The sequence below is a fragment of the Trichomonas vaginalis genome, chromosome III, assembly GCF_026262505.1.
Source record: "Trichomonas vaginalis G3 chromosome III, whole genome shotgun sequence".
NCBI classification, from domain to species: Eukaryota; Parabasalia; order Trichomonadida; family Trichomonadidae; genus Trichomonas; species Trichomonas vaginalis.
In genome coordinates this window covers 15,984,672-15,999,343 of record NC_067205.1, presented here as the reverse complement: position 1 = coordinate 15,999,343, position 14,672 = coordinate 15,984,672, and the positions used below count along the sequence as shown (strand labels likewise).

At 32.9% G+C, this 14,672-nt stretch overlaps 3 protein-coding genes across 3 annotated transcripts; 1 reads left to right on the top strand and 2 right to left on the bottom strand.

Annotated features, from left to right (window-relative positions):
• Positions 1 to 1,273: 1,273 nt before the first annotated feature.
• TVAGG3_0710460 (RW1 protein-like protein family) lies at positions 1,274 to 4,942 on the top strand (the record flags this gene model as incomplete). Its single annotated transcript, XM_001306086.2, has 1 exon — positions 1,838 to 4,852. One exon carries the CDS (start codon positions 1,838 to 1,840, stop codon positions 4,850 to 4,852), a length of 3,015 nt encoding a protein of 1,004 aa, XP_001306087.2.
• Positions 4,943 to 5,708: 766 nt separating this feature from the next.
• Positions 5,709 to 9,563, bottom strand: TVAGG3_0710450 (negative regulation of centriole-centriole cohesion; the record flags this gene model as incomplete). The annotated part of the gene is made up of 1 exon (XM_001310839.2): positions 5,709 to 9,563. The coding sequence occupies one exon, from the start codon at positions 9,561 to 9,563 to the stop codon at positions 5,709 to 5,711; it is 3,855 nt and encodes a 1,284-aa protein (XP_001310840.2).
• Positions 9,564 to 11,428: 1,865 nt separating this feature from the next.
• TVAGG3_0710440 (negative regulation of centriole-centriole cohesion) lies at positions 11,429 to 11,902 on the bottom strand (the record flags this gene model as incomplete). Its single annotated transcript, XM_051243754.1, has 1 exon — positions 11,429 to 11,902. The coding sequence occupies one exon, from the start codon at positions 11,900 to 11,902 to the stop codon at positions 11,429 to 11,431; it is 474 nt and encodes a 157-aa protein (XP_051090341.1).
• Positions 11,903 to 14,672: the final 2,770 nt, after the last annotated feature.

Below are 14,672 nucleotides of genomic sequence, written 5' to 3'. Positions count from 1 at the left end.
ACCCAAAAATGTCGGAAAAGTGTAATTCTCATATATATGATTATTTTTGCTTTTAATGCCGAACAGCATTTGAATCAAAAATAATCGTATGTCCGAGAATTATTATTTTCGTCGAGCATCATAATTATTGAATTATAACTCTATTTCCATTAATCTAAGTGCAACATTCTCATACACAACATTATTTAATAGCTCCTCATGCATAATATTATTCGATATTTAACTTCAAAATATTTGATTTTTTGCGTATTTTGAGTCAATTTTTTAGCGAAGTCAAAATCATAAACTCAAACTATTCAATTTATTTTCACCAAAAATTCCTAATAGACACATTGCAACTCAAGTATGTATCATTACAATGCAATCTCATTAATTTATCTTTTTAGAATGACGTGAAAATAAAAAATCATCATTGTCACTTTTCCGAACGAAAATTATATTTTTTTCACATTTTCTTCAAGCTGTGCTCACTAAAAGTGTGATTTTATATGAACGTATATGCTTTACTATATGTGTTATATGTATATGTTATATAAAAGTATGTTTTTATTATATGCATCTTATATATACCTTATATAAATCATCATAGTAATATAACCATGTAGTACATATCTAGAATTTAATGTCATTTTTTGTCATATTCGCGAGTAAATATTCATTCTTATTATTAAGAAAAATATGTGTGATTTTATTATATTCTAATTCCAAATTCCACATTCCAATTTCGAATTTACTAGCAAACAATATTCTCATTCAATTATTCCTTTATTGTCACTTTTCGACCATATATCGGCAATATTGATAAACTCGGTTATACCAATTCCTAAAAAGTCTCATATTCGAAATTCTGGTTTATTCAGATTAACACCTACTGTGGATTTTCTAAAACTCCAGTATATGCAGTCTGACGGTTTCTCGCGTGTTAAGAACTGGCTCGTTTCACAATATTATTTTGCGTTTTTTTTCCGTTGTATCACTTTTATTATCTTTAGATCCTCCAAGATTTAAACATGGAAAAATTTAGCAGCCCTAACGTGATATCATTCAAATCTTCTTAATTTCGGTTTCAAAAAATCGAATAATATTATACTCATGAATTATCAATTAATTGAATTTATATGTCATTAATTAGTGTATAAAATAACTTGATTAAGCCAACAGCTACATAACAGTTTTGTCAGATTTTCAATATACATCAATTAACCACAGTTTGTAAATAATTTGTATTATATTAATGTATGTCCATGATGAATGATTTTCTAAAAGTTTTGCTTTCAAATATAAGATTTCATGTCATTTGATACTAATTCATCGATTAAAATGCAAATAAATTCTTTATAAAGAAATAACTGATTTAGTACCAAGGATCTGAATATGAAATACCAAAGTAATATTCATTTTTCTACAAATATTCCTTCAATTTTGAAATTTCCAAAGTAATTGCTGCAAATCGACTGGTTACTGTTTTCAAATTCGGAATACATCAATTATTAAATACATATGGATGATATACATATGAAGTATAATATTTTTTTTTTTGATAATATCTCCAAATCGATTCATTCTTTCAATGAAGATAAGATATGACTTTTCATTGATAATTTTTTTAATAAAAGTAAATGGAAGAGCCTTCATAACTTGAATGCGGAAGTTTGACCGACAAGAGTGCATTATGCACTCCTGTCGGTCTGCATGTGTCATTCTGGGAGACATTGCCTCTGCATGCCTCCCAGAATGAGACTCTCTGTTTAATTCTTTTCGAAAAATTCGATAAAAAATTTTAACAATGTTTTGTTTTTCTGTTTTATTAGCATTAATAAAGTCAGAAGTTAGTTCAATGCCAATAAACAACTTCTACGGTTCAATTTATTGCACTAACACAACAATCAAAGACGTTGAATTCAGACCAACTCTTGCAAACAAAAATCAATCATTTCGTCAAGACATTTCGAAAATTCCATTAACACGATTAGAATATACAAACGATACACTTCTAGATTACGATCCAGTTAACGAAAACTTTGATTATTTAAACCTTCAATTTTCAGACACAGTTCTTTTCAATCCTGTCGAGATGCGAAACTTTGAAATTGACACATATTCACCGACAAACTATACACTTCATATTGAAAACGTTCTCGAAAAGGAATCTATCAAGATTTCAAACATTTTTACAAATTGTCCCTTTATCTTCATTGAAAAAACGAAATCAAGTACAATCAAACCAAGCGAAATATTTTCATTTACATTTAGTATCCTTTGTTCACGAGAAGGCCATTTTTCAGGAATCATTTTTGTTGTTTCCGATCATGGAACATTTCCATATTACATTGACTTCATTTGCAACCTTGTTCCAGTTATTCATACCGAATCACAACACATTTATCAGGAAATCAATCAACCTTTCACATTTCGATTAAATTACACAGGAACAATCGAAACATCACTTATTTACGATTCTAGTATCTTTGATCCATCACAAACAACTGTTTCATTTACATCAATTCTTTTACATCCTAATCAATTAAAATTTGGAACATATTTAACATTTCTTTTCATTAAATCATATACATTCACATGCATTGTTCCAATCTATCTTCATATTGTTGACCATTCTATGATTATTTTTGGCGATTTCTTTTTTGGTTCTGGATATCCCGATTTACAATACGTTAAAGTCATCAACCTTGAAAACAATACACTTAATGTTACCTCTATCCAATCATTCGAAAGCAAACTGATCGTCAACCTTACAGATTGGAAAAATAATTTAGTTCCACCATTTTCCACTAGAACAGTAGCTTATGTTGCTCTTGGAGCTCTAAAAAATTCATCATGGAACCACATAAAGTCAGGAATCGAAATGGAATATGCTTTGACGATAAATAATATTCAATACAACAAAACAGTAATTTTCCGCAAATTCGGAGGCATCGCGAAATGCGCTTATTATACTCCACATGGTAACGATCTAACAACAGTCGCGCATATCTCTATTTCCAATCTTCACCCTGATCCTTTGATGATTCTTTCTGCGACGGTCGAATCCCAATATTTCTCCGTGAAAGAATTTTTCCCTCAAGTGGTTGGCCACAAAAACTACTCAGAAGAATTTTTCATTACATTAAACAAAAATTTTGACATTTTAGAACAACAACTTTACTTAATTGTCCAAACAAACGCTTCCAGGCACAAGTTTCCGATCATACGACGTCCCATGCCTATCGAAATTACCTCAAATACCTTAAATGTCTCCATTGACTCACATACCAATTCAATTAAGTTCGACAGCATCTTCAATATGTCATCGAGGACATTATCGTTCAGAGTCAAGAACAATAACCACGCCAGAATATTTTTAAAGAATGTATCTACTAGATTTCCCTGCATTTTAGTAGAAAGAATCGATCCCTACTCAGACGGAGCCATAGAACCATTCCAGACATTAATTGTATGGGTGAGAATCACTTTCGTGGCCTTTTGCAACACAAATACAACATTTACTTTCAATTTCGAACACAAGAACGTTTCAATTGGCCTATTATACAATCTACTCGCAGGAACAATGAAATTGGACATTGCTTTACGTAAAAATTTCATTATCGGAGCAGATTATGAAGGATATATCACTGTAAAGTCAGAATTTGCAGACAAATTACGTATTCTCGATATCCAAGCAAACTATCCTCAAGTGATACCTCATAAAATGCCACTCGTAATTACAAATTACACAAAATTTGTTATCGCAACGTATAATATCTCTCTTGACGAGAATTTCCCACTCACAGCTGGATTTTTCAACATACTGAGAGAGAGTGATACATTTGAAACTCAGAAAAAGCGTTGGAAAGAGCTTTGGACGGGCAATTTCGTTTTTCCAATTGAAATCAAGCTCAGACTTGAAAACGGCTTCTATTTCATAGCCACAATGGACAGAAATATCTCGCACGCGGCCTTTCCGCAGGGAATTATCGATTTCGGAACAATTCATGCGGATGAAATCTTCTGTAAGTCGATAAATCTACATAACCCGTTCACTAGGCCAATTGTCTTCACATTACACGATATCGTGAATGAAACGAACCCGAAATTCAACATAAAACACCGAAAAATTATTTCTATTGACAGCCACGAGACGAAAGAGTTCATGCTGACGTTCGAGGGTACTGTTCCCGGCAAGTACAACCTGGAAATACCGGTCACGACCAACTGTACACCTCCTTTTACGATAATAATTTTGGCGAATGTAGAATATCCTCGAGTTCGGTTCAGTAATGAAGATCACAACATGGTAACTAGTATAGAATTTATTGTTGGCGACGATCAGCAGTACATGTTGAATAAATGGACGAAATGCGTTTATGTGACTAATAATGCGTTCTCTCCTATCTCGATGAATAACTTGTACATCACTCCCAACATGTTCATTTCATTCCGAGCCAATAAAACCAGTTTGCAGCCTTACCAGACGACATCTGTCTGTTTCGACTTCTCATTGTGGCTTTTCGACTCGGACAAGACCGAAGGAAACATTTCTTTCACGGTTCTCGCTCAGCATTACTTGTATACACTCCCAATTTACGTTAAAATTAGCGATAAAGCCGTAAAACAAGTAAATGAAGCAGTAAACAAGACGATGAAGGTTATTTCGACGATAGGATTGATGTCACCTTTTGTGTCACTTTTGATACGTATTACTGTATTTGTATGGTTCCGAAAAGACATGAAATGGCGCGAGAGGAGAGTACAGAGAGCTGCCAAACACTACAGTGTTAAAGAGTACACAACTGCTGAAGTTCAGAAAGATGATTTGACTTCAAATCCAAAGACTCAAGAAGAGAGATCTAGTTAAAGCACATATAAGTGCGTTCATGATTGATAATTTTCATAATAATAATAGAGAATAAAGTATAGTTTTATTCAATACTCACTTATTTCAGGGTCATTTTGAATTCGATATGCAAAAATTTAAAATTTCAGACCATCTTTATATAATTTGCTTAGCTATCTAGTACACATATTAAATCATCTTAGTTTTATAGAAATAAAATATGGAGAAATTGAACGATTACTACTAATAGAATAATTTAGCAATCAGGCTTCAATCGAAACAATGTGTTTAGTAAACCATTAGAAAACCATGCATCTTGCACCATAAACTACTCAATAATTAAGAGCATCTAATATCGATCCATAATAAAATCAGTAAATACTAACTAATAGTATGGAATCTTATACACCTTACAAATTCTCCTTGAATGTTAGGTCCATGACACATATTATGCTTATTGATTGATTTCATATCTTCAAAGAATAAAAAAAAATGTTTTTTTATTGACATGTTTCTCATGTATCAAATAAGTTTCGCATATTTTTGAATCGGATGCAATATTAATCAACTTTTTTTTTTGATATCAGATCCAAATGTTGCTAAAATGCAAAAATACTACGATGGTTTTATACTCATTTTATATGTTTTAATTACGATGTTTTACATTAATTTTCCCATTCAAATTTGAAATGAATTTGAAAATCAATGGTTTTATATTATTATCTTGGCAAAACTTCGACGCAAATGCATGATTAATGGTACACATGTTTATCCTTTAATATTTAATATGATTTGAAGTGAGAGTTTCATATCTCTGTTGTTTTATAAGAAGAATCTTAATATCCGAAAAAAATAATATAAAAAAATGTATAATTTATTAACTAATAGACTTATAAATGGTTGAGATCATATGACTAACTGCATCATCATTCAAAGTTTGAACGGATGATTTCTCCAAGAAAAGAGTGAATAAATTGCCAGCCTTCTTTCCTGGTTTCTTAGACTTCTGTGATCTCGCTAACTCGATAAGAAGTTTGAGAACATCAGGACTACTTGCTCTTTCGCATGCATCATAAACAATTTGCAAGTTAAGGTTAGAGAAAATATCCTGGTTCATTCTGATGATTTCTGACAAACCTTGGATGGTAGATTTATCATCTGGACGCTGGCAGAATCTCCATAATAAGATGAATGCACATTCTTGTGTTCTCTTGAAGCAATCAACCATTTCTTGGCTGTTAGTAGTTGTGAAACATTTCAACAAATCGTTTTCAAAACCTTGTGTTTCCAATAAATGAATCAATTTGTTTTCACTGTCGAAAACAAAGTCAATACCAATCATTGTATGAACTAATCCTTGTGTGAAAGGTAAGTTAGATTCAGCGGAAATACGCTGTATGATCTCATTTGTTAAATATTCATCTGTTTTCAGTTTGGAAATTCCGAAATTACGAATGAATTTGTTCGTAGTTTCTATGACCATATTTATGGAAAATTCGCTTTGTGATGAACAGATGTTTAACAAACCACCAATAATGAATGCGATTGACTCTTTATCAGTTAAATTCAAGTATGAAAGAGCTTCGAAACCAATCATTATTTGTTGTGGTTTTCCTGTTTGAACCAAAGAAATTGCCTTTCTCTTGTAAACTTCTGAGTTATTGTCCAACAAACACAACAACAACAAAGAAGATAAAAATTGCATGTTATCATTACTTTCTGTAGAAATATCGCTATTAAACAAACTTATAAGCTTTTGTTTGTCAAGTTTAGCATTATCAGCAATATCATAGATGACATGGGATAATTTGGAAGCACGTGTTGTCCATTGTTTGAACTCTTTCTTCGCTAAATCATCATTGAAATCTGATGCTTTGAAATCTGGTTTTCCAACATATTTCTGGTAAATTGTTTCAAGTAAATTAGTTGTCATCTCTGTTCTCTTATTATAGATTGCTGTATGAATAATGTGAAGAAGATCTGGATAGCATTCTTCATCAAATGTTCCAGCAATGATCAAAGAAATCAATGTTCTTGCTGCTTGGAAGAAAATTGTCATTCCATTCTCTTCTTCCATGATTTTAGTGATTGCTGATGTCAATCTCTTTGAATTATTAGAGATAGTAATAAACAAAGAGATGGATGATGAATTGCCAAATTCACTTGTCATTTGTAACAATGTCTTGAAGAGTTTTTCTTCTGTTATTGATCCCCAAAACATCTGTGTGAATTGGCATGTATCTGCTTGTGGAATTGATGCAGTTATTTGTGCCAATGAATCTAATGTTCTCTTGTTTTCTATTGCTGCTTCTCCACAATTCTTCATCCATGGAACTAAATATGTTGATGAAATACAGAAATCATTGTGATTCAAGTATGTTATTGTCTTTGCAAATTCAGTGAAAAATGTATGTACATCTTGTGAATTATTCCTAGAAATGTCATCAGAAATCTCTTCAGCAATTTCATAAACACTTCCAACGTAATTACTGTTAGCGTATTTACTGAAATCAATTGTAGACTTGATTTCCGTGGAATTAATTGTTTTCTCAATCAATTCCAAAGCAGAACGTCTAACATTGAAATCAGCCATGTCCGAAACTAAATTGATCAAAGCAACATTCAATAACAACATTCTTAATGTTGGTCTTTCAACGTAAATCAAATTACGAGTTGTTGTTATTAATTTAGAACGTTTCAAACATTCTTGGATGTCATCAAACAAACTTGAATTTGTTGCAACACTGAAGTTATGAACGCAATCATCTTTATCCAAAATAAAGAATTTGTTGTTGTTTGGATGATCACTAACTTTGATGTTCTTGAAATTCCGATAAGGAATAACAACACGAGTATTACCTTTGATGTATTTAGATTTAGAAGTAACAACAATGGCTTGTTGTGTCAATAAAACTGTTGATTTCTCACCATTGTATTCACAAGAATAAATTGCATCATGTGGTAATAATCCTTCATAAGCAGCATATCCTAAAATCAAAGTATGTTGTGATACTTCATTCTTGAAAGCATCAATTGTTTCAATCATTTCTAATGGTGGCAAAGCATTCATTAATACAGTTTCTGAGAAATACTTTGCGAAATTAGGAGGAATTCGAACAACATAAATATGTGAAATGTTTTTAACAATGTAATCAGGAATCTGTGATGCAGCTTTGATCAATTCTTTGGGAGATGGTAATATGTTTAAATCAACATTACCAATATCACAAACAATTGTGTATCTGGAGTTCTCGTATCCTTTAAGAGTCTTCAAAATATGATTGATTATTTGGTTGAGAGGGATTTGGACCACAAATGTAGACATGTCCAAATAAAACACTTCATCACCTTTGATTGATATGAAATCTGTCTTGTAAAATGTCTTCTCCAAAATCTTGTTTAACACTGGATTGAAGTCTTGTCCATTATGTACATCATTGTTGTTGATTTGGCTCTGCAATGATTCAGACATTTGTTCTGTTTCTCTTAATTTCGACATGAAAACTAAAATTGATTCTCTCAATGGATTATCTTCTTTTAGTTCTTGCAAGATCTGATCAACAATAGGAATCAATGGTGCTATTAGTTTTTGGAGTGAAATAATAACAGCTGTTGGATCAATTGCCAAAACATGAGGAACTTCAGTGATTCTTAATGAAACAATTCTATCATAACAACTTCGAAGTTTCTTATAAGCGGCTTGAACAGTATTTGCGAAATAAGCATAATGAGGACGTTTTGCGTCAACTCTGTTTCTAACAGCAGCAACCATTAACAAAGAGCTTAAATGAACTAAACATGTTCTTGTCTGTTCAGGAATTGCTTCTGTGTAACCAGCACGTGTTGGTTCAATCAATGTCGGACAAATGAATCTCAAGAAAATGAAAGAAGCAATGGCTTGAACAGCAACAAATTGGGACTGATTAACAATAGAGTTATAAAGGATTTGTGCTGCTTTGATCAATCCTCTAGGCATTGTCTCTATGTTGTTTTCAAACTGGTTGACGAAATCACTGAAAACTTGTCTGAATTGTTCTCTGTTTTCATTGATGTTTTCATGTGGATCTAATCTTGTTTGGTCAATATGAAAACTAACACCGGATTCAGCCAAAAGAGTGACTTTTCTAATGATTGGTGTCATCAAGCCAAGCAACCATTCATTAGCAACCATTTGGATATAAGCGGAGAAAACTTTTGATGGTGTTCCATTTCCTCTAAACAAAGTTGTTCTGTTTAATTCTTCTTCTGTTGCATAAACAATTGTTGAATTTGTTAATTCGAGTTCAACCATTGCTTGGAAGAATTCAAATTCACGTCCTTTATAAGCAGCTGCAGCAGTCAGTTGACGACCGAATTCTTCACTCTGATGTGTTGGAACTTTTGATGCGAGAAGTTTTACTAAGTCAAAATCACCTCCCATCAACAAATCAATGAGAGTTTCTTTTTGGTTGAAAGCGACAATTTTCTGGTAAACATCAGCAGAGAAGAAATTAGTAAGACCATCTAAGAATGCTGTTCTTACTGTCGGATCTTCATCATATCCCATGGCAATGCATGAATTCATTCCAATGTAAAAGTTTTCTTTCATTATCGCACGCAACAATTTGAGGAGTTCTGAAACATCACAAACTTTCGTGTTAATTCCTTCTTTAATGAATGTAAAGAAGTGTGTGAAATTGGCAGCTGCTTGGTTTCTATCTCCTGCTGGAATTGTGGTGTCAGAAAATGACAAACCGTCCAAAATAATCGTTACACTTTGTAAAATTTGTTTGAAATAAGTAAAGTTGATTTTCTGGCCTTCCTTTATTGGTATCCAGATCAACATGTTCTTGGAGATCCTAAACCTGACCATAGGATTGATATTTACACCGAATTTCTGACAATCTGTCATGATTACGTTTGATGTCATTGCAAACTGAAGTCTGACATCATCTTTGCAGGAAACTTGTGCGTATTGGCCAAGGTAATCAAGTAAATTCGATATTGTATCGACTTTAAAGTACTCAGCTGTGATATCTTCACGTGCCATCAGAAGATTCATCGCTCTAGTGATGTTCATGGCCATTTCTTGGGTTGGGTTATCGATGTTTTCAATTGGAGTGTCATTGATCTTTGGTTTAAGGATTTCTGTGAAGAAACTGCAGTAATCAGGAACTAATGCTGCAGGAATACTGGAAGAAATGACACGGCCTGCAACTACACCAAGTCCTGTGTGGTTCTGGAGGAAGAAAATGATAAGTTTCTTCATATCTGCTGTAAGAATCTTCGTAATTGAGAGAATTAAAGTAAATGTTGAGATCCAAATGCCAATTGCGTTGTTTCGGAGTCTCTCTGGTATAGCTGCTGGTTCAACATTTGGCAAGGAAAGCTTTCCATTGCTTAACCCCAAAGAAATGGAATAAAATAAAATTAATAAAGTTGGAAGAGTGTTCTCAAATGTTGGTGGAGTTTTTTCGTTTCTAATGATCTCTGAGAATTTCCTATGCATCTCTTCCAAAGGTGTGTCAAGTAAATTTTCAATTTGGAAACGATGAATTGGTTAGCGTTGCTGGCCTTAGTTCTGAGAATTGGATATAGTTCTTTATGATATCAAGAACGGTCTTCTTTGAATCTGGTTCGTACCTTGTCATCGATAATAAGATAAATTCTTCAAGAGTTCTCAAAAGTCTTTCCCAGGATTCAGGTGGAGGAAGCATTGTTGCATCCTTAATAGCCGCTTTGACGTATTCTGTGGCGCAAAGTGCTAATTGCGGAATTCTCTGAAATTCAGGACCGGAAAGGAACTTCGGGGTTCTTGAGAGCGCAACATAAGTATCAAGGGTAATGGTAAGCATCTGCCAGAAACTTGGAGTAATTACATCATCAACGAATGCGAGGTTAAACATTGAAGAATTCAATTGGTCGACGCCTTTAATTGTTCCTTCTTTCATCATTCTCATGATTGATGAGTAGATATCTGGGTTTGCAAGGAAAACAAGACGAGTAAAGAAAGGATTTTCGGCAAAACCTGGAATCATGCTCTTAATAGCTTCCTTAGGAGCATTTGTGTCCTTTATTATAGACGATAAGACCTTGTAAGTTAATGGAACTAAAGCATTTAACTCATTTCGGAAAGAATATGGTTTTTCTGCAGTAAATTTACAGATTTTAGGCATAATGCTGCAGAACTTGACATCGTATTGGATGTTCTTGCTGTTTAATAGAAGATTTCCGTAAATTTGGTTGAATTTCTCGATTGAACAGTAAAGTAAGGAATTGGGAAGTTTATCATCAATTCCTGGTCAAGAGAAGGATCGAGATCCCTTTGCTTTGCAAAAACTTGCTTCAAAGCGTTTGCCGGAAAATCAATAAATTTCATCATGAAATTTACAAGAGTTGGCTGGGCTCCAATGTAACAAATTGTATCAAATCCTTTAAGAATTACGGAAAGCATGTTGAGATCGCTGTCACTTTTGAGTTCTTTCATTTCATATAAAGTTTTGAACATTGGAATGGTAAAATCACGAACTTGGTTAAGCAGAATATTCGGTCTGACAAGCATCAAGCAGAATTGTGCATTGTATTTGTACGAAACGTTTTTCATGTCCCATTCATCGATCATATCAAAAACTTGGGCTGCTTCATGATAGTATTGTTCTGATCACAGAATTTCTTGTACTCGTCGCTTGATAATTTGATAACATTCATAACGATATCTGTTATAGTTTTGCAGATAACTTGATAATAAGAAGGAGAAAGTAACGTTAGAGATGTCGTAAGCACCTTTAGGAAGGAGCCCAAGGTTTGTAAATCGTTTGTTAGGTCAATCCATGGAGCGATATTCGTAATGAAATCATTATTGGACAATTTTGAATTCAAACTTTGCTGAAGAGTCTTAGTTAAGCCATCGAAGAATGTTGGCGACCTTTTTGAGACGGAAATAAGCATTGTGCGATATGCCTTTTTTATTATTTTGACGTTGTTGCCGAAAACTGGATTATCTATCTTAATGTAAAGCTCAATCAACGTCATTTTCTTATCATCGGGTATGAATTCTTCTTTAGTATCGATTTTAGAGAAGCAATTATCCATAATCGCAAGAAAAACGTATAATTGAAGTAGATTAAGAATCATTAAGTTGTTGGAAGTGCATGAATTGTTGATAGAGTCTTCGATTTTATGGAGGAGATATTTAAAGATCATTGTTCTGTTGATATTAGTGATTTCAACTAGCGAATTAATGTCTGATTGAAATTTTGCTGTAGATATCGATAAGGATTAAATTCAATCTTTCTCACTGGACCAACAGGACAATTATCTGAATCCTCTTCCATTTTTTTCATGATTTCTTTGATTTTGGAGCGTACAAAATCAAGCGCCATGAAAAATTGATTTATCAAGTTTCAGATCTTGAAATTATAGTTTTATCATTCGGATTTATTGCATATATTTCATTAATTATGAATTTAAAACTTTTTGCTTTCACCCACAATAATTTGTCATGTCAAAAATCTGATTCCGCTGTAATTTTAGATCTTGTTCATACCTGTTTCGATTCAAAAGATGGCAATGGTACATACATCTAGTGAATAATAGAAGGGTGCTATTGCACAGGATTATTCATTCAAATTCCTAATATGTTAGGATTTCAAAATAATTTGATCATACAAAATGATCCAAAAGAATATTGAATTGACATCAGATATTGATACTTGTTTTCAATTCCAAATGTCTAATTTTCCATAATTTAAAAAAGGCGTGTGGGCAATTTTAACGACATTTTTTAACGCGATACGAGCGTAAGTCCATAGAATGTGTTTTGAGGGAAACTATAAAAATCCAAAATAGAGGTAAGTGCGCCATTATTACCTGCGAAGTTACATGGAATAATCGAAGAGTAAGTACAAGATGATCTTGCATCTTTCCAAGTAAATGAAATTTATTAAAATTAAGATGATAATATTCATTTATAGTATGTGTATGATGTGTTTTCAAAATTTCTTCAAATAAAATGCAATGATAATTTTTGAATAATTTTTTCTTGTGTATATTTCATTTTTTTAAGTGAAAATATCATTACATCAATAAGGAAAGCACAATCCAAATTCATATTAGTTAAATTAATCTACGACCAAAAAGCCCGCCAAATTTGAATTAAACACGTTTTATGATAAAAGTGTCATTTATGATTGTTGCATTTAGGGATAGTAGCCAATTTCGGTACCAATCTTGAAAATGCCTCGCCATGCCCGCAACATGGAAGAGAAGTATTGGTCTGATATTGAACTATCAATCAATGCAAACTGAATCACCTTGTCATGTTGCTCCACAGATACAGCAGTCTGAGTCCCTCGCTTGGTCATGTTGCTCCACAGATACAGCAGTCTGAGTCCCTCGCTTGGTCATGTTGCTCCACAGATACAGCAGTCTGAGTCCCTCGCTTGGTCATGTTGCTCCACAGATACAGCAGTCTGAGTCCCTCGCTTGGTCATGTTGCTCCACAGATACAGCAGTCTGAGTCCCTCGCTTGGTCATATCACACAGAATAATAAAAGTTCAGCTTCACAATACTTACCTGCTCTATTATGTGATTTTTTCCAACTATCATATGTTAGTTGTTGTATTGAAGTTGAGTATGAAAGAATAATGTTGCAAGATTTCTCACCAAATAAAAAATCATTAAAGAACATTTTATTCTTTGAAAATGTATTTATGTTGAAAATAATGGAAGATGTTATTCTTGTTAGTTAGTTTACGAAGTTCTTTTGGAAGAAATTTGTTGAATATCTTTATTTTGAATGGGAAAAGACTTAGGAAATTCACCACGAGCTCTTGAATAGGCAGAATTGTAATGGATGATTAGCTATGATGGGATTATACGATGTTGGTTTGTTCTAGAATGATTAAAAAGTTTTCAGGTAATGTGCTGATGCATTACAAAAGATGGAAATTATTTAAATAATAACATAGTTTAATAATATTCAATTTAACTGATTAAATATTTGAAAAATTATCTAATTAGGATTTTTTTAGTTTGAAAAGTTAATTTTAGGCATAGTGTTATAAATAAAAAAGCATCTACGCGTGTCAGAAAATCGAAAAGTTTTCCAAAAAAATCATAAATTTCAATTTTTGAAATAAAAATTGGTACTTTTAATATGTAAAATAAGAAAATGTATTTTTTTTTGAAAAATTTAGATAGAGTAGTTCTCTTTGTATCTAAGAGGGGTGAATTTTTTTTTCTTTAACAAGATCTGGAAACGAACAATTGAAATTTATTTTATCAATATCAGGAGGAAAAGTTAAGATTCAATATGGGATTGGTTGGGTGTAAGGTAGAGGAACTATTGTGTGATAGTTGATGCTTAGAGTTGAAATTGAAGGAAAATAAAACGATAAAAATAAAATGAATACTACCATGGACCCGTCAGTAATAGGTAGTGAAGAGAATAAATCATCCTTACCTCATACAACAACTCATCCTTAGCTGAGACAACAAGTCATCTTTACCTCAGACAACAACTCATCCTTACCTCAGTCATTGACTCATCCTTACCTCAGACAACAACTCATCCTTACCTCAGTCATTGACTCATCCTTACCTCAGACAACAACTCATCCTTACCTCAGACAACAACTCATCCTTCCTCAGACAAAAAGTCATCCTTACCTCAGACAAAAAGTCATCCTTACCTCATCATTGACTTATCTTACTCAGACAACAACTCATCCTTACCTCAGTCATTGACTCATCCTTACCTCAGACAAACAACTCATCCTTACCTCAGACAAACAACTCATCCTTACCTCAGACAAAAAGTCATCCTTACCTCAGACAACAACTCAATCCTTACCTAGACAT